Source organism: Boleophthalmus pectinirostris, unplaced genomic scaffold (genome assembly GCF_026225935.1).
Source record: "Boleophthalmus pectinirostris isolate CB_2022bp ecotype Guang Dong unplaced genomic scaffold, ASM2622593v1 HiC_scaffold_2, whole genome shotgun sequence".
In the NCBI taxonomy this organism is placed as follows: domain Eukaryota; kingdom Metazoa; phylum Chordata; class Actinopteri; order Gobiiformes; family Gobiidae; genus Boleophthalmus; species Boleophthalmus pectinirostris.
The window spans coordinates 37902356-37927548 of record NW_026571152.1 but is presented as its reverse complement, the minus strand read 5'-3'; the positions used below and the strand labels follow the sequence as shown (position 1 = coordinate 37927548).

Sequence of the window (25193 nt, the reverse complement as noted above, 5' to 3'; positions counted from 1 at the left end):
AAATGTCCAAATGTTTGAATGAAACCAAACACAACTCCGGGTCTGTTCGTGATGAGGAAACAACATTATAACACAGATCAGAAAATGGCACAATATGAGCCCTTTAACTATTGATTCCTCCTTCCTTCCATCCATCACCACTGCTACTAGTCGTGTTAACTTTCTGAATTCCTTTTCGGTGTTAACAGTTTTGTGTCCTCGCATACTGAGGATTTTCCATGATCGTCTTGCTATCAACTTTTAATTTCAGCTTCTAAAACACATTTCATAACTAAGTGAAAAGCAATTCAGGTGTTTGACGGTAATTTCTTGGTACTAACTAAAATGAAAAGCTAAAAGGTTCATTTCTATTTCAAAGAATGTGCGAAAATTTGGTATTGGGTTTGTCTATTTCTACAAAAACAAGCATGTGACAGCACTGAGCCAAGTCACAGGCCAGATCTATGGAGAGGTGACCCCACTAACTCTAAGAATGCAAGTACTTCAACGTATTTTTGAGCTATAAATACAACTTGAATTGAATGGATACTTTTAATACTGCATTGTGGAATATTCCAGACAAAGCAATAACATCATCACAGAGACAAGCAGGTGGCAGACCCTCCCAAAGGAAAGTTACACAATGCACCTTTAAAGTTTGTATTTTCTAGTTCCAGAGGGGCGGCCAGTCATCTTTCTGAATCACAATAATAATAATAATAATGAAAAATAAACATTTTATTCTCTCCTTCTGATCAGAATGACAATGAATGAATGACTCTCTTATATTCTGGACGAGCCCCCACTTTTGTTATGTCCTTTATTTACTAAAAGACATTACTACTGTATTTTTTGGACTATAAATCACTCCGGAGTACAAGTCACACCAGCTAAAAAATGCTTAATGAAGAAGAAATATAAGAAATATAAGTTGAACCGGACTATAAGTTGCACTTTTGGGGGGACATTTATTTTAGAAAATCAGAGACCAGGAACCGACATTTCATCTTGAAAGTCTAAGTCTTGAAAGTTCTAGTAATAACAACAGAACATTGTGGCTATACCAGTTTGTCAAAGCCTGATCCTGTCAGATCTCAGAAGCTCAGCAAGGCCGGGCCTGGTTAGTACTTGGATGGAAGACCACTGGGAAAAATCAGGTGCAACAGGGGGCACCTGTCACACACACACAAAAAAAAAACTGTTGTTGTGTCTTTAGGAAAGACACTTCACCCACATTGCCTAGTATGAAAGTGGTGTGTGCGTGAGTGATGATGGTGGTTGGAGGGACCGATGGCACCGATTGGCATGGCAGCCGCGCTTCTGTCAGTCTGCGCCAGGGCAGCTGTGGCTATAATAGTAGCTTACCATCATCGGGTGTGGAGAAAAAGAATAATGAATCTATAAAAATGCTCTGTAAAGCGTCTTTGTGACATATGTCTGTGAAAAGCGCTATAAATAAAGACTTACTTAATTGAACAGAGAACAACAGACTGTTAACGTCACATATGAACAGTTCTTCAGATAAACTATAGCATAAACAACAGAACAGAAAAAGTTTACCAAACTCTCCATCTCACTCCAAATCACTAAATCTATTCAGTTCTTCATCCTCTGTGTCACTTTAAAGCAACTCCGCGACCTCCAGAGGTAAACAGAGCGCCGCTTCCTCTTCTGTGTCGCTGCCGTCAGACTCAGCATCAGTCCCAGTTGGAATTATTCCGGCCTTTCTGAATCCCAACAGGATGGTTTCAGTCATCTTTATAAGTTTGTTTAATTATTACATTGTCAGTGATACAGAAGTAATGTTGCAATCGACTGACATGATACAGCCGATCGCAACATTACAGCTCTTTCTGCAGGAGACATGCACAGTAGAGTGAAGTGACAGTGGTACAGGAGAAACAGGAGCAGCAGATACTGACACACAAGACTAGAGCCTCTCGCCGCTGTCAGTGTAAAAATTTTATATGTATAAGTCACACAGGAGTATAAGTCGCAGGAAACACCCAAACCATGAAAAAAGTTCGATTTATAGTACGAAAAATACAGTAATATAAAAAATATGGTAATACAAATTATTCAGAGAGACACGATCACTCAGTCAACAATAAAATATCCTCATTAATGTTCAATAATGGTCACAAATTGACTTTTAATTTATGAATAATGTCTATTGACTTGGGGTGTGAAGGTTTGTGACTTTTAAAATATGGGTCCCCAGAAAAAAAGTTTGGGAAACACTGATATAAAGGCTCCTCTCTTAGACCAATAAAGTTTGATTCTTTTCTCTGATGTCTGCTCCTGAAGCTTCACTCAGGTTTACTCCTTCCTTCCTTCCGTGGTTTTCTTTGGAACACCGCTTAATACGAGACATTTGAGCTAAAAAATGGAGGATCAAGTTGAGGAATCAAGGAGAAGGAAGCGAGGAAAGAGAAATGAAAGAGCTAGCAGAATCTTTGAAAGTTCATTATGAAAGTTCCTCTCTTTGCTTTTATTCGATGCCAGTTTACCGATCGAGAATCTCCAACCAGATCCCGCAGAATCGAGGAGAGGAATCGAGGAGAAGGAAGCGAGGAACGAGAAATGAGACACGGAGAACGGAACAGCGCTCGCACGTAACAAACTTAATCAAAAGTCTGTAAATGCCGAATAAAAAAGTGTCTAAAAGCCCCGAAATAAGCCGTGATGGCGCTTCATCTTCAAAACCGTCTAATGCATCTTAAAAACGAAATTACACCTCTACAGATCAAACCGTAATTATTCAAATGCTCAAATTCTTTTCGGAAAGGTAAAACATTTTGATGGTAAATATAAAATTGGAGAATCACACCTTTCTTCGCATTTTCCACGAAATCTTTTCAAGCATAAATACAACCAAGGTTTTAGTTAGTTTTTTTTTATTCTGAAAGTGAAAGAGGTGAAAATATCCCAATTAAAACATAAAAAAAAATTAATTTGCATGGTTTTACTGATGACCTTCAGAGTTTAGAACGTATACAGCAGCGTTTGAACTGTCCTATTTCAGGTGAATGAATGTAAAGAGATGTTCTAAAATATAAAAAGCCTTTATGTTCAAAGAGCTACATCTGACTTTATGGGAAATAGCGCTGTAAAAATCATTACTAAGTTTAATTATTAGTATAGATTAAAGCTCATTTGGTAAGGTACACGTTTAAAGGTTTTATATTGTGCAAAATTGACCTTTGCGAGGTTTTGTCCTCATCAAAAACAGATCTGGGGTTGTGTTTTGTTTCATTCACATGTTTGAGGAAAATCTGTTGGTTTAGACCTGGTTTAGTCCTGGTTTAGACCTGGTTTAGACCTGGTTTAGTCCTGTTTAGTCCTGGTTCAGTCCTGGTTCAGTTCTGGTTTAGTCCTGGTTTAGACCTGGTTTAGTCCTGTTTTAGTCCTGGTTTAGTCCTGGGATCAGTCCTGGTTTAGTCTTTGTTTAGTTCTGGTTCAGTACTGGTTTTAGTCCTGGTTCAGTTCTGGTTTAGACCTGGTTTAGTTCTGGTTTAGTCCTGGTTCAGTCCTGGTTCAGTCCTGGTTCAATACTGGTTTAGTCCTGGTTTAGTCCCCCTGGTTCAGTCCTGGGATCAGTCCTGGATTAGTCCTGGTTCACTCCTGGTTTAATCCTGGTTCAGTTCTGGTTCAGTCCTAGTTTAGACCTGGTTTAGTCCTGGTTTAATCCTCCTGGTTCAGTTCTCCTGGTTTAGTCCTGGTTTAGTCTTTGTTTAGTTCTGGTTCAGTCCTGGTTTTAGTCCTGGTTCAGTTCTGGTTTAGACCTGGTTTAGTTCTGGTTTAGTCCTGGTTCAGTCCTGGTTCAATACTGGTTTAGTCCTGGTTTAGTCCCCCTGGTTCAGTCCTGGGATCAGTCCTGGATTAGTCCTGGTTTAATCCTGGTTCAGTTCTGGTTCAGTCCTGGTTTAGACCTGGTTTAGTCCTGGTTTAAGCCTTCTGGTTCAGTTCTCCTGGTTCAGTCCTGGGATCAGTTCTGGTTCAGTCCTGTTTTAGTCTTGGTTCGGTTCAGTTTAGTTCTGGTATAGTCCTGGTTTTTAGTCCTGTTTTAGTCTTGTTTTAGTTCTGGTTCAGTCCTGGTTCAGTTCTGGTTTGGTCCTGGTTTAGACCTGGTTTAGTCCTAGTTCAGTCAAGATGAAGTCCTGGTTCAGTCCTGGTTTAGCTACAAATAAAGACAAAGAGACTTGTAATTCGATATATTGTGACGACCTCTGATATTATTGTGAGACTTTTGACGATACTGAGGATTTTCCTTGATCTTCTTGCTCTCGACTTTCAATTTCAGACTTCTACAACACATTTCATAACTAAGCGAAAAGCAATTCAGGTGTTTGACAGTAATTTCTTGGTTCTAACTAAAACAAAACTTTAAAAAAATAAAAGGTAAAGGTTCATGTCTTGTGGGATGTGCCCTATATTTGCTCGTTATATTTCAAAACGAAAACTGCAGGTAATTATCGCAAAACACTTTAGATCATCCACTAATAAAAAGTATTTGATGATGCTTTTAAAGACAGTGAACCAAGAGCACTCAGAGTAAATCTATGAAGTAGCTCTTACACTGACCGGATGATACTACTACTAATACTAATACTACTACTACTACCTCCTCTGTTTACAACGTCTGAGTATTAAAGTATTACGGTGATTCCTTGATCCTTCTCACAGATGGGAGAGAACTAAACATGACCGGTCCAGCAATTAAAAAGAAGATAAGGAGCTCAGCTGACAGACGCCACGAGGTCAGGACCCGCGGCGCATGCCAAGGACAGAGAGACCAATCAGGTTACAGTTTACTACGAGACTAAAGGCATTTCTCAGACGCCATTGGCTTTCTAGTATTAGTAGTGATAGTAAGAACGAGGTTATGGGAGATTAAAGGGCTCATATTACGATATTTTCTGATCTCTGTGATGTTGTTTCTTCATCAAAAATACACTTGGAGTTGCATTTTTGTTTTCACATTCACACAAATCCTGCATATTAAGGCTGAGTACTTCTCAAAAACAGAAAATATCCTGCATAGACTTTTTCACAATGGCCGAAAGTGCCACAATGTAGGGTAAACATCACTTACGTCAATGCTTTTCTGTGCATTTCTCTTGCATTTAAACTGCACAAATCTCTCTGTCTATGCCAATATCAACATCATGAAATCGATTTTTTATTTTGATGTTAGAACTAGGGGTGTCAAATTATCGCGTTAATTGCGATTAATTAATTACAGTCATATTTAGCGCGTTATGTTTTTTAATCGCGTTAATCTCATTTTTATTCTCTAAGTTTAGTGTTTCTGTATGTGAGTTTCTTTAATTATAAAACCTGTTTTTATGTGTTGTTGGGACAACAACACACACACACAAAAAACACATTTATACATTTTTTTATTTCGGTAATTCCACTCATTGCCAGAAAGCCACACAAAACGCGCGCAGTAAGAGCGATGTAAACGTTATGTTAACGTTGGCGGCATCAGTCGCACAATGGACGAGGTCGAAGAGCCAGTAGAACAGAGCAGCAGTGCACAGGTAAAAACACATTTCGTGTCTTGGAAATTATTCTCCCGACGTGAAATATAAAAGAAAATAACAAATATAATATCGCCTGAAAACAACCTAAACCAGAACTAAAACCAGAACTAAAACCAGGACTAAAACCAGGACTAAAACCAGAACTAAACCAGGACTAAACCAGGACTAAACCAGGTCTAAACCAGGTCTAAACCAGGACTAAACCAGGACTAACACCAGGACTAAACCAGGACTAAACCAGGTCTAAACCAGGTCTAAACCAGGACTAAACCAGAACTAACACCAGGACTAAAACCAGGATTAATCCATTCCAGGACTAAACTAGGACTAAAGTAGGTCTAAACCAGGTCTAAACCAGGACTAAAACCAGTGATCTCATATATAAAGCATTTCTCTATCAATAATATTTTTAATATGGTTAAGGAAAGACTGGACTTTTTATTGTCTTTAAGTTGACAAAAGTTATTATGTTCAGATTTCCTCGTCTTTGCTACTTTACAGCAAACAGTTTCTTATTCATGGAGACTTGGGCTCAACAGACAATTTGGAGAGATTTGTTAAACAATAAATGACTTTATAAAGTCACTTTTTTAAATCTATATGAGTCTTTTGATCTGCCACAATAATGTAATAATGAATTTAAATGAAAATACCTCAAATTGAAGTCTTTTCTCAGCAATTTTTAGGTGAGATTAAAATGAGATTAATTAGATTAATTAATTACAGATCATAATTAATTAATCTCTCACTTTTTTTAATCGCATGACAGCACTAGTTAGAACCAGTCTGAGTTCACAAGTTACTTATGTTTCATTCATGATCACAATGTTAGTTTTGCTCAGTAGTAGTTCACTAATGCTCGTCGTCGTTCGCCTTTACGTTTTCGTCTTTCATACCTTGATAGTTGTGGATAAATTCTTCATGGAAAAAAAATGTATCCTTTGTCGACCTTGCTGGATGAAGATTTGGTGATGTGGCAGATTTATGAAGCTGGTGGAAAATACGCGAGACGTTTCCGCAGATATTTTGCCAAAGAAAAGCATCAACCCGAGAGTTATGTTTGTTTATCTTACATCACGGCACTTCTGGACGTGGTGAAAAAGGTCTGTTTACACCTTGTGGTAATACAGGAAGTGCTCTAATGTGTTTTTAAACTCCATACACCTTCACTAGAATTATTTGGATGATTTCAGCTGTGGAATTTCCAATCTCCACCCAACAGAAGGGAAAAGGTAACTGTTAAATATAACTTTTTGCTAGAGGGTCCGCCACCTGTTTGTCTTCGTGGAAATGTTATTGGATACATTGGATACAAGCTCGTAATGCCTTCAGGACAAGATATTATTACTTTGCCTTTCAGGTATAATCATAATATCTCCATGGAAACAAGCTTGTGGTGGACCCCCTACCAGAAAAGTTACGCAGTGCACCTTTGACTTGAAAACTACCGCTACTTCGTGAGATCACAAGTTGGAACAGAGCGTTTTGAGCTTTGGCGACGTACAGTCAAACGCTCAGACATGTGTGAATGAAACAAAACACAACTCCAGGTCTGTTTTTGAGGAGGTAACAACATTCTAACATGTCTTAAAGCTCACAAGAGACAGTTTTGCATTATATAGGTTTACAATTTGAGAGAAGAACACAGCCTAAATATGCAGGATTTGTGTGGTAAACATGTGCCTCCTCCATCAAATGTCAGACCGTGAGATGCATATCGTGAAAATATCGTATCGAGGGATTTTGATATAGTTACATCCCACACAAACAGCAGTAATGATGCTTAAATTGAAGATCAGTGCTTGTTTGGTTTAAGTGCCCTTATTACACTGTTTTCTGTTCTATGTTGTAGTGATGTTTCCTCACACTTGGAGTTGTGTTTTGTTTCATTCACACATGTTTAACACAATCATTTTGCAAATTTAGAAGGAATGGGACAAGATCTCATGCCACAAGATCGCGCACACGTGACAAAAATGATCTTGTGAGATTTTGTTTCCCATTTGAATTGGACAAAAAAGGGTTAAGTGTTCATGAGTTGCATCTTTTGTGAGGAAGATGTTCCAAAAAGCACTGCTAGAATGACTACAAAAACATTCAGCGAAGTAAATACAAATTCCAAAACCAACTCTGGGAACTAAATCGGACTATTTACCTTTTCGAAATTATGTCAAAATCTCGTCTTGTCTCGTTCTCGTGGACCCAATCTCGTGTCTCGTCTCGTCTCGTGGAAATCTGTTTTATTTCAGATCATTTCAGACCTGGAATTTCCATTTTCTACTGAACAAAAGCAAGAAGGTAGCGGTTAAACACAATTCCAGGTCTGTTTTTTGAGGAGGTAACGATATTCTAACATGTCTTAAAGCTCACGAGAGTCAGCTTTGCGTAATTTGGCTTTTTATTCGAGACAACTCAGCTTAAATATGGAGGATTTGTGTGTTAAACATGTGTCTTCTCCATAAAATATCAAACCATGAGATGCATGTCGTGAAAACATCGTATCGAGGGAATTTGATGTCATTACATTCCTACATCCTACACAATAATTTAGCATATTTAGTAGGTATGGGACAAGATCTCATGCCACAAGATCGAGCACACATGACAAAAATGATCTTGTGAGATTTTGTTTCCCATTTGGATTGGACAAAACAGGATTAAGTGTTCATGAGTTGCATCTTTTGTGAGGAAGATGTTCCAAAAAGCACTGCTAGAATGACTACAAAAACGTTCAATGTAAATAAATACTAATTTCAAAGCCAATTTTAAGAACTAAATCAGACTATTTACCTTTTCAAAATTATGTCAATTATGTCTTGTGGAAATCTGTTTTATTTCGGATCATTTCAGACCTGGAATTTCCATTTTCTACTGAACAAAAGCAAGAAGGTAGCGGTTAAACACAATTCCGGGTCTGTTTTTTTGAGGAGGTAACGATATTCTAACATATCTTTAAGCTCACAAGAGTCAGCATTGTGTAATTTGGCTTTTTATTCGAGACAACTCAGCTTAAAGGTTGTATGGAGGATTTTTTTTGTTTTTTGTTTCAAATTATCAATGAAAGTTTAAAATACCATTACAGAGACGCAGCAGCCTTGTAATAATGATGACCAAAAAAAAAAAAAATCTATCAACTGTGGACGTAGTGAGGCCAGAGAAACATCAGCCAATAAATAACAAGGCTCCCTCATTTTCTATTGGCTGTTGGGTCGTCAATCAAACTCCCTACGTTTCTAGTGTAACTGACTCGCTGGCGCGCGGGGATTATGTGGTTTATGCAGCGGTTCTTCGAGGCTTTTGCAAACTGTCGCTTCCTCGCAGTTCGCATAAAATCTGTTGAGATGGCTGACGAGAATCCACGACCAGTTCGCCGCAAAAGAAAGTCCGTTTTTGAGGTCGCCGAAAAAAGAAGAGTAGGGGAAAAGGAGCGAAGACAAACGGAGGTGATTCTTGGAGATTTCTTCCAGCGATGGCGCGACTGAAGCAGACGAAGGGTCTAAAGACTGAAGACGCGTCGGTCACTAAATTATTTCTAGACAGGAAACTTCAACAGTAATTCTGAACATGCACTGGATGTAAACAAACGTGATTTCTAGAGTAAAGAGGCGGGAGGAGATGTTTCTACTGAGGGAGGAGGAAGGTGGTGTCACACATGCGCAACATTTGAAAAAGGACTGTCGCTGTATTTCTCTTTCCTTAAAAAATCCTCTATACAACCTTTAAATATGTAGGATTTGTGAGTTAAACATGCATGAATGAAACAAAACATAACTCCAGGTCTGTTTGTAATGAGGAAGCATGGATTACAGTAGAACATAGATCAGAAAATAGCGTAATGTGGGCCCATTAAGCTCCATTGTCTCTCTCGTATTAGCGGTGATAGTGAGTCCGAGGAGGTTGCGGGAGATTAAGGAGCTGCTGGATGGCTCTAAAGCACAGATCAGACAGGGGCCGGGAGGAGGGGGGGGCAGCGGGCACAGAGACACACTTGGACGATCTCTCTTCATTGGGCATTAAACACAATTAAAGAGCGAGCACAATGGCCCTCACCACCTGTCCGCTGTTTAAATCCACTATAAGAGCCATAGAGCAGGGGTTTAAGAGCCGCCCGAGACTCGGACTCCGGTAAATCTGAAAATCTGCGATGATATGATGCAGGATTCAGTGGGGGTTTTTTTATGAGTTGGATTAGTGTCTTAGACTGGAAAGGGAAATGACTTGGACGCAGCAGCTCACGCGTCACAATATATTATCATAACAAAGAGCAAAACATAAATAGTAATAATAAATTCTAAGTAAGTAGCAATAAAAATAACACGAGACTGGTGTCAGATCAGGCATAATTATGTAAAATAAAATAGAAAATACAGTAAGTAATAAAATATCTCTGCTATATACAAGAGGTCGTGAGGAAAACAGTGTAAAGATGATATGATGAGTGAAAGTATTTGAAAAGTAGGGCTGAAAATTAATAGAAATAAAACAGAATTCTATTATTAGAACGTACAAATATAACAGCAGTGATTGTCAGAATGATTATGACAGTAGCTGAGTTGGTGGAGCGTTCGTCCACTGATCCAGAGGTCGGTGATTCGAATCCCGACGTAAACATCATTGGGAGCGCGGTCAGATCGAGGTTCAGTGATCAGGTTGGTCATTCCAGCTCCTTTAGATCAATCAATCAAACTTTATTTATAAAGTGAAGCGGCAGTAGCTCAGTTGGTAGAGCATTCGTCCACTGATTGAGCAGGTTGGCGGTTCGAATCCCGCTCTCGTTGAGCGGTCAGATCCCCACTGATCCACCACAGGCTGGCTGGTGTGATTCCACCACAGATGAATGATATCCTTGGGCAAGACACTTAACCTACCTCGCCCCCAGGGTCTGTGTACACTGGTGTGTGTGTGAATGTGTGAGTGTTTCCTTGTTGTAAAGTGAGGTGGATAAGGTGGAAAATGTGACCATTTACCATTTATAAAGCACTTTTCATACAAAAAGTGTAACACAAAGTCCTTTACAGTGATTAAAAACAGTCCCACATTTCGGTCCAACCACCCACCCACAGCTGCCCGAAACCGCACACACGCACACACACACACACACACACACACACACACACACACACACACACACACACACACACACACACACATGCTAAATTACATAAAAATCCACACACACACACACATGCTAAATTACATAAAAATCCACATAAAATATGTTATCAAGTGAGTATCTCTTTCCCTTACCACTTGAACGCCACCAATCAAATGAAGAAATATGGTTTTGATTATTAATTATATGAAAAATGTATGGGTGGGATAAGACACAAGCTCTACAAAACGAGATGAGACACGAGCCTGGATCTACGAGAACAAGACAAGACAAGATTTTGACATTATTGACTATAAATAAATTGTGTAATCAGCAGGGTCCCACGCTTTCTCACTGACAAAATTTAAAAGCTTTTCCATGAATTTTCCATGACTTGTGTAGAATTGATCAGACTTTTAGGGCTAAATATGAAATGTTAACTCTTTCCACTCACTTTATGGTTTGGTATTATAGTTTTTTTAACATTCAAAATACTGTCAGTGCATTTATTGTCGTCTTTTTTAACCAAAAGGCGCAGACGTTTGCAAATAATCATAATAGTCTAATGAAAATTTAACAAAACGCTGTAGCTGCATGAAATAGATACTAAAATTCCATGACTTTTCCAAAACTTTCATTGAATTTATCGAATTTCCATGACTTTTCTAGGACTTCCATGACCATGGAAACCTTGAATCAGGTTCCTTAATTTCACTCTCACCATTTTTGATTGATATTTTCGCGGTGGCTCTGCTTTTTGTGAGTACATCTTCTCAAAAAATCTCACCAGTGCTTCAATTTTTATCCAATCCAAACTTAAAAACATGGGAAAAAATCTCAATCTTGTGGCAATTTTGTCTGGTGAGATCTTGCGGCACTAGATTTTGTCCCGTCCCGTGAAAATACATATTGAAAACGGAATCGTATCATTTTAATATCTGCTTATGGCTTTGTCCATGTTGCACAATATGAAATAGAACTTCAGCGTAATCTTGAGATGTATCGATCGGTAAACTTGAAGCCATTAATAAAACTCTTTGCTGACCTTTTCTTACCAGTGAATGGCCACCGCGCTCACAGTCCCTCTATTACAACCTCTCATTTTTCATTCAAGCTTAGTTTTACCATCACACACAATTTATATCTGCTGTTAGACAAATTAATAGGCAGCGCGATGAAAGCTCCTCACTCAACTTTCCACAACTGGCGTCTTTTTTGTTGTTGTTGTTGTTTTTTTCACAGTTTTCAATCAGGCTGGGGACCCACGGGTGCCTCCCAGTGAATACGGCTCCTCTGAATTATTCAAACAACACATGATTGGAACTGCAATGCGCTTCTCTCGCACTCTTCTACCTATAGAGTTGTGTTCACGTATGCTGACAAGGGATTCAATGTACAGTACCCCCCTATACGCAGTGTTTAGAAGTAACTGGAATGCACTGAGAAGACGTATACTCCTTTAATATCACAGTAATACATGTAAGTACTGAGAAAATGGTGGAAGGTAATGGAGTACAACTACTGTACTTTTTGGTTGGGGGTCCGTCACCTGCTTGTTTCTACGGAGATGTCATTGCGCTGACTGAAATGTTCCACAATATGACATTAAACAGCGATACTACTTTACATTTATTCAGTTACAGGTGGTTTTATGGCTCAAAAATACCTAGAAAAACAACATTCTGACTGTGAGCGGGGTCGCCTCTCCACAGATCTGACCTGTAACTTCGTCTATGTTCGGTCTCCATGAAGATAGAAAGGTTTAAAGCCATATTGTGAGACATTCCAGACAAAGCGAAAACATCTCCATAGAGAAAAGCAATTGAGCAGAAAAGCTGCACAATGCATAGTAACATTTTTAGGCGTCTGTATTTTACTTAAAGGTTGTATAGAGGATTTTTTTAAGGGAAGAGAAATACAGCGACAGTCCTTGTGCGCGTTCAGAATTACTGTTGAAGTTTCCTGTCTGGAAGTAAATCAGTGACCAACGCGTCAGTTTTTAGACCCTTCGTCCGCTTCGGTCGCGCCATCGCTGGAAGGAATCTCTCCAAGAATCACCTCAGTTTGTCTTTGCTCCTTTTCCCCTTCTCTTCTTCTTTCAGCGACCTCAAAAACGGACTTTCTTTTACGGCGAACCGGTCGCGGATTCTCGTCCGCCGTCGCGACAAACTTTGTGCGAAATGCCAGGAAGCGACAGTTCGAAAAAGCCTCTAAGAACCGCCGCGTAAACCACGTAATTCCCACGCGCCGCTGAGTCAGTTACACTAGGGAGTTTGAGTGACGACCTAACAGCCAATAGAAAATGAGGGAGCCTCGTTTTCTATTGGGTGATGTTTATCTGGCCTCACTACGTCCACAGTTGATAGATTTTCGTTCTTTTTTTTTGTTTTGGTCATCCTAATTACAAGGCTGCTGCGTCTCTGTAATGGTATTTTAATTTGAAACAAAAAAAAAAATCCTCCATACAACCTTTAAGTACATTTTACAGTGGGTACTTTTACTTTGACTTCATACATTTGACATACCATGTTTGTGGTAACGTCCGGACTGAAGGTTTTGAGTTGTTCTCTCCAGGGACTAGGTCAGGAATCAGAATACACCAGATGGTTTGCAAGAACTCCAGAAGTTGTAGATCGCACACCGTCCAATCAGGGAAGAGCTGAACCAACCCGAGTTGCAAAAGCAGACTGCGTACGCTATCCTCCTTTGGACTTCCCTTGTCAAATACAAACTTTGCTTTTTTCATTGCATCTTTAGTTCGCAAGTTCATCTCACAGAAACGACAATGATCATTGACAGACATGTTCACTCTCTGCTTTGTTTGCTGTTGTGCCGGAAATTACTCGGACACCACTGAGCGTTCTGACGCATTACAGACCAAATAGCAGCCATTGGTTAAATAAAAAAAGTACCCGCCAACCGCTGAGCGAACGAATCTTAATTCTGCGAGGTCAGACGGTTTCCACTAAATGAAACCGGCTGATAAATGAGGCTATTGATTTTCAGCAAACAACAAAAATAAATACACAACATTCAAAAGAATAATTGAGAATATATATGTAACCAAACATCTGTATATTGTTTAAATAAATATCACTATTTTTAACACTTAAACAAATTAACAACACTTAATCAAAATCTGTGTGAAATACTTTTACTTGTACTACTTAAACACTTTTACTTAAGTAGGTTTTTTCATGCAATACTTTTACTTTTACTAATATTATAATATTTTGCGGGGCGATAGTAGTAGCTCAGTTGGTTGAACGTTTCTCCATTGATCAGAAGGTTGGCAGTTCAAATCCCATCATTGGTTGAGCGTTCAGATCCACTGACCCCACAGGTTGGCGGTGCGATTCCAGCTCCCACAGATGAATACTGTTGTTGTGTCCTTGGACAAGACACTTAACACACTTCGCCCCCATTGTCTGCGTACTCTGGTGGATGAATGTGTGAGTGGTTCCTTGTTGTAAAGCGCTTTGAGTGCCTCGAAGATGGAAAAGCTCTGTATAAAAATGTGAACATTTACCATTTACCACTGCCTCTATATTTGTACTTTTACTTAAGTGGTTGTTGATCACACAATTATGGCTTCAATCTGCACGAAATCAGTGAGAAAAATGGAAAACACTGCTCTTATGGTGTGTGTATGTGTATTTTTTGCTTCTTTAATTAGTGACAGAAAGAAGAACAAACAGTGAAACAATTATAAAGCTGTTTTTAATCTTATGTTCCGTCTTTTACACTATAATTAAACGCAACTTGGTGTAAAGTATTCAAGAGTTTTCAGAACACAGTACTCTGATTGGACCATGTTAAAGCAGGTATTCGGTATTTTGTAACTGAACACATTTTTGAAGTATTCTCCTCATCACTGTTGAATAATACACATGTAGATAACCAGCAGTGTGAACCCTCTACGTCTTCTGATTTAATTTCATGGTTAATCTGGTCTGTCAGTGTGACCACGCAGTATTAGGCTTTATGTATTCACAGTTAATTTGTTGCTACGCCGTTGAATTCAAATGTGAGGTCCTACATTACACAAAATGGACTCTTGTGAGCTTTGAGCCATGTTATAATATTGTTATCTCACCAAAAACAGACCTGGAGTTGTGTTTTGTTTCATTTACACATGTTTGAGTCATCTTTTATTATTAGCTTGTCTATATCTTCAAAGCTCAAAACGGTCTGTTCTACCTTGTGATGTCACGAAGCGGTAGTAGATTTCAAGTTAACAGCTCCTTTTACTTTTAGTTCAGTAGAGATTGGCAACTCCAGGGCTGAAGTTAACCAAATACTTCTAACGAAAGTGACAGGACATCACGAGGTTGAACAGAGGCTACATTTAGAGTGCAGCCTGAAGTGACCCAAATCAGATTTTTTTGCCCCTATGTGACCTGTATCTGATCTTTTAATGACAGTCTGAATGACACAGATCAGATTTTTTTTCAAATTTGACCCAGGCCACTTGGATATGTGCTCTTAAAACTGATACATATCCAATCTTTTGACATGCGACTTCAGTCTGAACGGCCAAGTCGCATTCATCCCACCTACATGTCACAAATGTACACAAACGTTCTTCTCGTCATACGGAAATTGTGTATGAACTCCATGTCAGTGAAGAGGCAAAATCATTCACATTTCCAATTAAATGCGACTTGTATGTGATCTCCGGTGTGAACTTTAAACGCCCCAAAAGTGTCCCACATCTGACCTCGCATCATTAGGATTCGTTTGCTCGACGGTAGGCGGGTACTTTAACCAATCGCTGCTATTTGGTCATGATGTATGTAATGCGTCAAAACCTCGTATGAAGAAGGACAATAACGTCTTTCCCCTTGATAAAATTCACCAAACATTCTCTTTGTTCCGGCTTTAAATCCTCAATCTCGGGAATCGTTGCGAACACAGAATGTCTTTCTTCGTCTACATCCATCTCGACGCTTTGTTTACTGTTGTGCTGTTCCACAGAATGGACGCAGACAGACGCTTGAGTTTGACGTCATGGCTTCACAGCTCTTCTCTGATTGGCCGGTGCGCGGTCTACAACTTCTGAAAAATGTCTCGTGTATTCTGATTCCTGACCTAGTCGCTGGAGAGGAATGAAATTGAGTGGAGGTACTAGGTGAGAAAAATTGAAAGGGAGAAGGACGAGGTTTTGGACCATGACGTTTTGTGGGGCAGTGGCATCAACGTCCGTAGAAAGGAACGTGTGGGTGCAGAGTCGCAGCCAAGAGCTCCTAGGTTCACTCCGGAAGTCCTTTTCTTCCCTTCCTCCGTCGTTGAGGTCCTTTTTGGATTTACATCGGCCGTCACCATGGCAGCCCTCAGGCCCCTCACCAAACCCAAGATTGTCAAGAAGAGGACAAAGAAGTTTATTCGTCACCAGTCTGACCGATATGTCAAGATTGCGAAAAATTGGCGCAAGCCCAGAGGTATTGACAACAGGGTGCGCAGGCGGTTCAAGGGGCAGATGTTGATGCCTAACATTGGTTATGGTAGCAACAAGAAGACAAAGTACATGCTGCCAACTGGTTTCAAGAAATTCCTGGTCCACAACATCAAGGAGCTTGAAGTACTTATGATGAGCAACAAGACTCACTGCGCTGAGATCGCGCACAGCGTTTCCTCCAAAAACAGGAAGCTGATCGTTGAAAGAGCTGCTCAGCTGGCCATCAAGATCACCAACCCCAATGCCAGACTCAGGAGTGAGGAGAACGAATAAACTGATTATTTACAATACATATATAAAAATGAAAAAAAAAAAAAAAGAGTTCTAGGATTGAGATGTGCTTCGCTGCTTCACTGACATGGAGTTCAGACTCAATTTTCGTCTGACGAGAAGAACATTTGTGTACATTTGTGACTTGTAGGTGGGATGAATGTGACCCAGGCCACTTGGATAAGTGCTCCTTAAACCGATTCATATCCGATCTTTTGACATGCGACTTCAGTCTGAACGGCCAGGTCGCAAGGGGAAAAGACGTTACTGTCCTTCTTCCTACGGGATTTGGAGCATTACATTTGTCACGACCAAATAGCAGCGATTGGTTAAATAAAAAAAAGTACCAGCCTACCGTCAAGCGAACGAATCCTAATGATGCAAGGTCAGGAGCGGGACACTTTTGGGGCATTTAAATTTCACACTGGAGATCACATACAGGTCGCATTTAATTGGAAATGCGAATGACCTTGCAAAAAAGTTTTCAGAGTGTTAGTCTGAGAGAAAAAACTCAGCCTAAATACGCAGGGTTTGTGTGTTAAACATGTTCAAATGAACCAAAACACAACACTGATCAGAAAACGGCGTAATACCGGCCCTTTAAAGTAATGTGACGGTTAGTGTGTGTGTCAGACTGGGACCTTTTTTTTCTGCAGATTTTGTGAGATTTCAGCCCATATATAAAGCGTAAACCCGTGTAAACAGTCCTGACGCTGCAGCTGTTAAATAAATGATACGCTACTGTAGATTTGCTGATTTGTTCACACGTGGTTTCACTACATCAAGGACTACTCACAGTGCTATGTTTGGCTTGCTTTAAATAAACGAAACTACAGTACAGAGAAGCTCAAATGAACGACATAGTAAGATGTGTAAGCGTGTAGTGTATATCTTCGATTCATTCAGAGATACAGAGCAATTTAAACCATGTAGTAGTTGTCCTAAAGGTGCATTGTGTTACTTTTCTGGTGCCATTTTTTTATTTATTTTTTTCCTATTGATTACATTATACTTTACCGTGAAATATCCAAAAGGTGAATGCACAAATGTCGAACCAGATCATTTCGATTCTTAACTAGACCCAAGAACACAATTTTTCACAACAAAAATCAGCATTTTAAAGGTGCATTGTGTAACTTCTGGAATGTTTCACAGTATGGTATTAAAAATGTCTTCATGGAGACCAAACCAGACGGAGTTACAGGTCAGATCTGTGGAGAAGCAACCCCGCTCACAGTCAGAATGTCTGTTTTTCTAGGTATTTTGAGCTATAAAACCACTTGTAGAGCTGTTTAATGTCACACTGTGGAACATTCCAGGCAGATCAAGGACATATCCACAGAAACAAGCAAGCGAATATACAAGCAAAATACATAAAATCCAGTGTAATATGTATGTATGAAAAAGTTAATGCGCATAAAAGTGAAGATTTCTGTTTGCAATTGGTTAATATTTGTGATTGAAATCAAATGTATTGATTTGAAACATTTTAAAACTGGGGTGTCAAACTCAAATTCACAGAGGCCAAAATTAAAAACTGGGACTAAGTCGTGGGCCAAATTAAATATTTACTGAAAAAAATTCAACAACATCTGCATGTTTTCTCTTCTTTCAAGATATATAATGTTAAAACTTTTCTTATTAAAATAAATGTTTAATAAAAGTTTTGCTTAAACATTGAATCCAGAATAAGCAGAATATAAAATAATAATTAAATTTTAAATAAATAATAGTCTATAGTCTATCTGTAGCCAGCGGGCAGCTCTAATACATATTTGATATGATCTCAAATATCATTATATCGTGGGCTAAATTTGGTCCCTGGGCCTGAGTTTGACATGTCTGATATTGCAGTTTTCTTAAAGATGCATTGTGTGACTTTTTTTTTTCCTATTGATTACATTGTACTTTACCGTGAAATATCTAAAAGGTGAATGCACAAATGTCAAACCAGATCATTTCGATTATTGACCCAAAAACTGAATATTTCACAACAAAAATCAGCTTTTAACAAACGCTTTTCTCCATGAAGAAGTTATTGTTTTGTCTAGAGTGTTTCACAGTGTGGCATTAAACCTTTCTATCTTCAGACCAAACCAGACCACGTCCACTGTTGGGCAAGTTACTTTAAAACTGTAATGTGTTATTTATTACTTATTACTGTCATTTCAAAGTAATTCATTACATTACAATATTACTGCATTTAAAATGTAAGGCATTACATTACTATTGCATTACTTTAAGTTACTCTCACCAAAATAACTGCGAAAAAGCTGAACTTTTGAGCCGTATATGGACTGAACCAGGACTAAACAAAGTCTAAACCAGGACTAAACCAGGACTATAACAGGACTAACCTCAGACTGATTCCAGGACTGAAGAGGAGAACTAAACCAGAACTGAACTAGGACTAAAACAGGACTCACTGTCAGGATGGGCTCGAAGGTGACGCAGGAGAAAGGACCGGCTTTGCGCCGCACCTCATGGAGGTAAGAGCGGCTGTTGCCCAATCGCGCTTTATGGACTCTGCTGCTCACGGTCCTGATTTCAGCAACTATTTGCGGGTACAAGACCCGGTGCAAGATTCTGCTACAGCGCGTAACTTCTACCTTCCTTCATCGTGTCCAGAAGTCCAACTTTTTGTGCGATGGTTTGCATCGTCCTCTGTCTTTTGGGTGTGAGTGCAGGAGACTTTGTCAGTGCCGAACGTTTCGTCGACGTTTTGGATTTTGTCAGAGAGAAAACTTGCAGACATACAGCACTTCAGAAGCACACTGATACAGATTGAATATTTATTTAAATTTGGCAGCTGAACACATTCTGTACTGTACTGTTCAGGAGACAGGAGTCCCTCAGCCAATCAGGACACAGCGGGAGGAACGCAATACGTGTTCATACACTAAAAACAAAAGGCATGCAAAATTGCACAAAACAAAACAAAAAACAAGCAAACAAACAAAAAAACAGCGAAACAGCGAGACCGCGAAAAGTGAACCGCGTTAGAGCGAGGGACGACTGTAAACCAGGTCTAAACCAGGTCTAAACAGCGTAGAGTTCTGGCTTGGTCCTTTCGCCCGCGGTTAACTGAAGTTCTATCCGGCCGCATTTCACCACTGCTGATTTCATGGTGATTTTAGCGAATTTCTATGAAGAAAAACCCACCACTTCAATCCAGGTTAAAAAAGCATTGTAACGCGCGTTACTCACATTTGTACCGAGTAAAATATTAAAATTTTCCCCCTGTAATGCCGAACATTACTGCGTTACAGCAAAAATCCACGCATTACTGTAATACATTACTTTTATAATACATTACTCCCAACACTGACCACGTCACAGGTCAGATCTGTGGAGAGCCGACCCTGCTCAGCTGTAAATCTACCTGTAGAGCTGTTTAATGCCGTACTGTGGAATATTCCAGGCAGAGCAAGGACATATCCATAGAAACAAGCAAATGAAAAAATTAAAAACACATAAAATCCAGTGCAACATGTACAGTATATATGAAAACAAAAACTAAGTTGATGCACATAAAAGTGACGATTTCTGTTTGCAGTTGCTTATTTTGTGATTGAAATGAAATTTATTGATCTGAAATATTTTAAAGTAAATATCAGTGTTAATGTGTTGTCTGAAAAAGAGAAAAGTGGGCAGAAAACATTAGATTACTCTTCTTTTAGCTCCTTTATTAGTATTAAGGCACTGTTAATGTCTTTTATAGATTATGAATGAAATAAGCTAATAAATAAAAAATTCTAAAATAGTTAGTTACACAATGCACCTTTTAAACTACTGAAAAAGTTTCAGTTAACCAAAAAATAACCACATATCGGGCCGGAGATTACACAGCAACAGTCAAATGCTGGAAAAAACAAGCGAATTTGTACCAATTAAGTCTCCAAAACGCCCCTGCTACTGTGAAAGATTAGAGCCGAACTTGGACTGGGGCCGTGCTGTTCGTAAGTTTGAGCTGATTATATTAAACCCTGAGCAAACACAAAGTCATTACTGGCAGCACATCCAAATGAACACTAAAACGAAACTTTGAAAGCGTCTGTTGTGGATTTGGAGCTGTATCTGCGGGGAGCACTACGCTAATTCCTCTTGTCACTCTGCCGCCGAGCCCTATAGTTAACACAACAAAAGGTCACTGTTTAGAAAATAATGTAAAGATCGGATTATTGTACATTACGGATTTTTTAAAAAAGGCCTAAACGAGGATATTTTTTGGATTACAGCGTGTTATATTGTTGTTTCCTCGTCAAAAACTGACCTGGAGTTGTGTTTTGGTTCATTTAACAGTTGATTTATATAGATTTTGGCGCTGTTTTTCTACCGGTGGAGGCGGGACGACGGCGCCATCTGCAGTCCGACTTCCTCAGGACAGTATTCCGGATGTGTGAGAGTAAAAACAGCCCCCTCGTCCCGGTTTATCGTCCCGTGGGCATGTTTCTGTATTTTGATTGTGTCTTTAATTCAGCGATGATGTTTGTTTTCCTCTGTACCAGTGATGTTTGCGTCGTTTTATAGGGACCTGCGACATGAGGGAACCAGGACAAAACCAGGACTGAACCAGGATTAAACTAGAGCTGAACCAGAACTAAACCAGGACTGAACCAGAACTAAACTAGGACTAAGCCAGAGCTGAACCAGAACTAAACCAGAACTAAACCAGGACTAAACTAGGATTAAATCAGAGCTGAACCAGGACTGAACCAGAACTAAACCAGGATTAAACCAGATCTGAACTAGGACTAAACCAGGACTAAGCCAGAGCTGAACCAGAACTAAACCAGGATTAAACCAGGATTAAATCAGACCTGAACCAGAACTGAACCAGAACTAAACCAGGACTAAACTAGGATTAAATCAGAGCTGAACCAGGACTGAACCAGAACTAAACCAACACTAAACCAGGACTGAACCAGGATTAAACCAGCGCTGAAACAGGACTAAACCAGGACTGACTAAGGGCTGAACCAGGACTCAACCATGACTAAAACAGGTCTAAACCAGGACTAAACCAGGACTGACCAAGGACTGAACCAGGACTGAACCAGGACTGAATAACGACTAAAACAGGACTAAACCAGGAGAACTAAGCCAGGACTGAAAAAGGACTGAACCAGGACTGAACCAGGTCTAAACCAGGTCTACACCAGGACTAAACCAGGTCTAAACCGAGGCTAAACCGGGACTAAACTCTGCCTAAACCAGGTTCTAAACCAGACTAAACCAGGATTAAACCAGGACTGAACCACGACTAAATCAGAGCTGAACCAGGACTGAACCAGAACTAAACCAACACTAAACCAGGACTGAACCAGGATTAAACCAGCGCTGAAACAGGACTAAACCAGGACTGACTAAGGGCTGAACCAGGACTCAACCATGACTAAAACAGGTCTAAACCAGGACTAAACCAGGACTGACCAAGGACTGAACCAGGACAGAACCAGGATTGAATAACGACTAAAACAGGACTAAACCAGGAGAACTAAGCCAGGACTGAAAAAGGACTGAACCAGGACTGAACCAGGTCTAAACCAGGTCTACACCAGGACTAAACCAGGTCTAAACCGAGGCTAAACCGGGACTAAACTCTGCCTAAACCAGGTCTAAACCAGAACTAAACCAGGACTAAACCAGGACTGAACCACGACTAAACCAGAACTGAACAAGGACTGAACCAGGACTTACACCAGGACTAAACCAGGACTAAACTAGGATTAAATCAGAGCTGAACCAGGACTGAACCAGAACTAAACCAACACTAAACCAGGACTGAACCAGGATTAAACCAGCGCTGAAACAGGACTAAACCAGGACTGACTAAGGGCTGAACCAGGACTCAACCATGACTAAAACAGGTCTAAACCAGGACTAAACCAGGACTGACCAAGGACTGAACCAGGACAGAACCAGGATTGAATAAAGACTAAAACAGGACTAAACCAGGAGAACTAAGCCAGGACTGAAAAAGGACTGAACCAGGACTGAACCAGGTCTAAACCAGGTCTAAACCAGGTCTACACCAGGACTAAACCAGGTCTAAACCGAGGCTAAACCGGGACTAAACTCTGCCTAAACCAGGTCTAAACCAGAACTGAACCAGGACTAAACCAGAACTGAACAAGGACTGAACCAGGACTTACACCAGGACTAAACCAGGACTAAACTAGATCTAAACCAGGTCAAAACCAGGAATAATGCTGGACTTAAGAGCGAGAGAGAGAGAACCCCGAGTCTGTGGAGTATGGTGTCAGTAAAGTGCAATCGGGCGACGGCTGCACTTAGCCCCGTGGGGCGCGGAGCTCACCTGAGACTCAGTCCTGGTTCAGTTCTGGCTTAGTCCTGGTTTAGCCCTGTTTTAGTCCCAGTTTGGTCCTGGTCCCTCATGTTTCAGGTGACTATAGGACAGTACTGCAGGTATCATGAGCCTGTGCAGGTTGTTTTCACCATTGCCAGTAGCTCCGGTTTGACATTTAAGTTTTAGCTATTTTATAGTTTTTTGTTTTGTTTTTTTTAATCTCTCATCGGGAGAAGCGGGTGGATGCCATTCCCCCGCACACCACGCCCACTACACCCCTGATTACAACAGGCCTTAAATCTCATAAGAGTCAATTCTGCGTAATTTAAAACCTTTCTCAGCCTGAAGCTTCATCGAGAGAAAGCTGAAAGAGTATTTAAAAAGTCTTCGGCATTAAATAAAAAAATCACAGGGTGGTTAAGTGTCCACTATTTCACATTTCGGTATTTTAATCCAATGAGCCTTTTCAAACGACATCAAAATTACATGTGCCCGACGTTTCCTTGAAGCCTGTGATTAATTAAAAAGAGGTCCCCTACCCTCCTCTGCACTTCCATCTATCACAGACACAAGCATTAAACCACACCGCTGAAATATGGCATCTGCTGACATTTTTGCCTGCACCTAATGGAATGAAATACCCAGGGCGGTCCAGGCATGAATAAAAAAAAACCCCAAATGAGATAAAATATGGGAACAGCCCTCTTGCAAATCATCACGCTGCCAGATCTCCTCTGCGTCTCTCCCGCGCACACTATTCCACCACTTTCTATCCAACCTCCCGTCGGCTGCACCGGACCACTTCAGGCCCGTCAGCGGTGTGTGGTGCCCGACCTGCGCGCAAACAAACAATATACAAACGATATACAAACAATACACTCTAATGTAAACAGGAAGGAGGGGCCGCTATTCCCAACCTGGAAGACATCATCCGTGTGAGGCTCGGAGAAGCCCGCGGAGCCCTGGGTCTGGAAAATGAATACTGAAATATTCAAGGCAGCAAATGCACAGATATATCTACTGCTACTGCTGCTGCGAGTACTACTAATACTACTACTCCAACGGATTCATCTGTTGGGAATCTCGGATAAAGCCGTAAAGCCGTCTCTCTGGAAAATTATTACTAAAATATTCAAGCAAACGCAACTGCAGAGAGATAATAACTACTACTACTATTACTGCTACTATTACTGCTACTGCTACTACTACAGAAACTGTTACTACTTCTACTAGTACTAGCTGCTACTATTATTACTTCTGTGACTGCTACTACTACTACTACTACTACTACTACTACTACTACTACTACTACTACTACTACTACTACTACTGCGAGAGAGAAATAATATATTGATCCCGAGGGAAATTCAAGTTTTTCTGCAGCTATTACTACCACTATTACTACTACTACTACTACTACTACTACTACTACTACTACTACTACGACTACCACTACTAGGCCTCCTACTTCTACTATTGCTGCTCCTGCTGCTACTATTACTACTACTGATATTACTGCGATGACTAATACTACTACTACTGCTACTACTGCCACTCCTCCTCCTCCTACTACTACTACTATTACTGCTACTACCACTACTAGGCCTCCTACTACTACTTCTACTACTGCTTCTGCTGCTGCTACTACTACTGCTACTACTATTAGTACTACTGCTACCACTACTACTACTACTTCTGCTACTGCTACTATTACTACTAGTCCCACTACTATTGCTACTACTTTTAATACTACTACTACTACTATTGCCACTGTTACTACTACTACTACTACTACTACTGCTACTGTTACTACTACTACTACTACTACTACTACTACTACTACTACTACTACTATTACTACTACTACCATGACTATTGCTACTACTACTACTGCGATGAGAGAGATACTTTATTGATCCTGAGGAAAATTCAAGTTTTGCTGCAGCTAACTACTACTACTACTACTACTACTACTACTACTACTACTACTACTACTACTACTACTATCCACTTCTGTACTTCTATCCAATCTCCCGTCGGCTGCACTGGACCACTTCAGGCCCGTCAGCGGTGTGTGGTGCCCGACCTGCGCGCAAACAAACAATATACAAACAATATACAAACAATATACAAACAATATACAAACAATATACAAACAACAATACACTCTAATGTAAACAGGAAGGAGGGGCCGCTATTCCCAACCTGGAAGACATCATCCGTGTGAGGCTCGGAGAAGCCCGCGGAGCCCTGGGTCTGGAAAATGAATACTGAAATATTCAAGGCAGCAAATGCACAGATATATCTACTGCTACTGCTGCTGCGAGTACTACTAATACTACTACTCCAACGGATTCATCTGTTGCCGTAAAGCCGTCTCTCTGGAAAATTATTACTAAAATATTCAAGCAAAAGCAACTGCAGAGAGATAATAACTACTACTACTGCTATTACTCCTACTATTACTGCTACTGCTACTACTACAGAAACTGTTACTACTTCTACTAGTACTGCTACTATTATTACTTCTGTGAC

General features: G+C 40.1%; 2 protein-coding genes across 2 annotated transcripts in view; both read left to right on the top strand.

The window, feature by feature from the left end:
* tspan9a (tetraspanin 9a) overlaps positions 1-25193 on the top strand; it is a 388713-nt gene that overhangs the window by 256926 nt on the left and 106594 nt on the right. The gene's annotated exons all lie outside the window — the stretch shown is intronic.
* LOC110175064 (60S ribosomal protein L32-like) lies at positions 15886-16368 on the top strand. The gene has a single exon (XM_020941182.2). It carries the CDS (start codon positions 15944-15946, stop codon positions 16349-16351), a length of 408 nt encoding a protein of 135 aa, XP_020796841.1. The 5' UTR covers positions 15886-15943; the 3' UTR covers positions 16352-16368.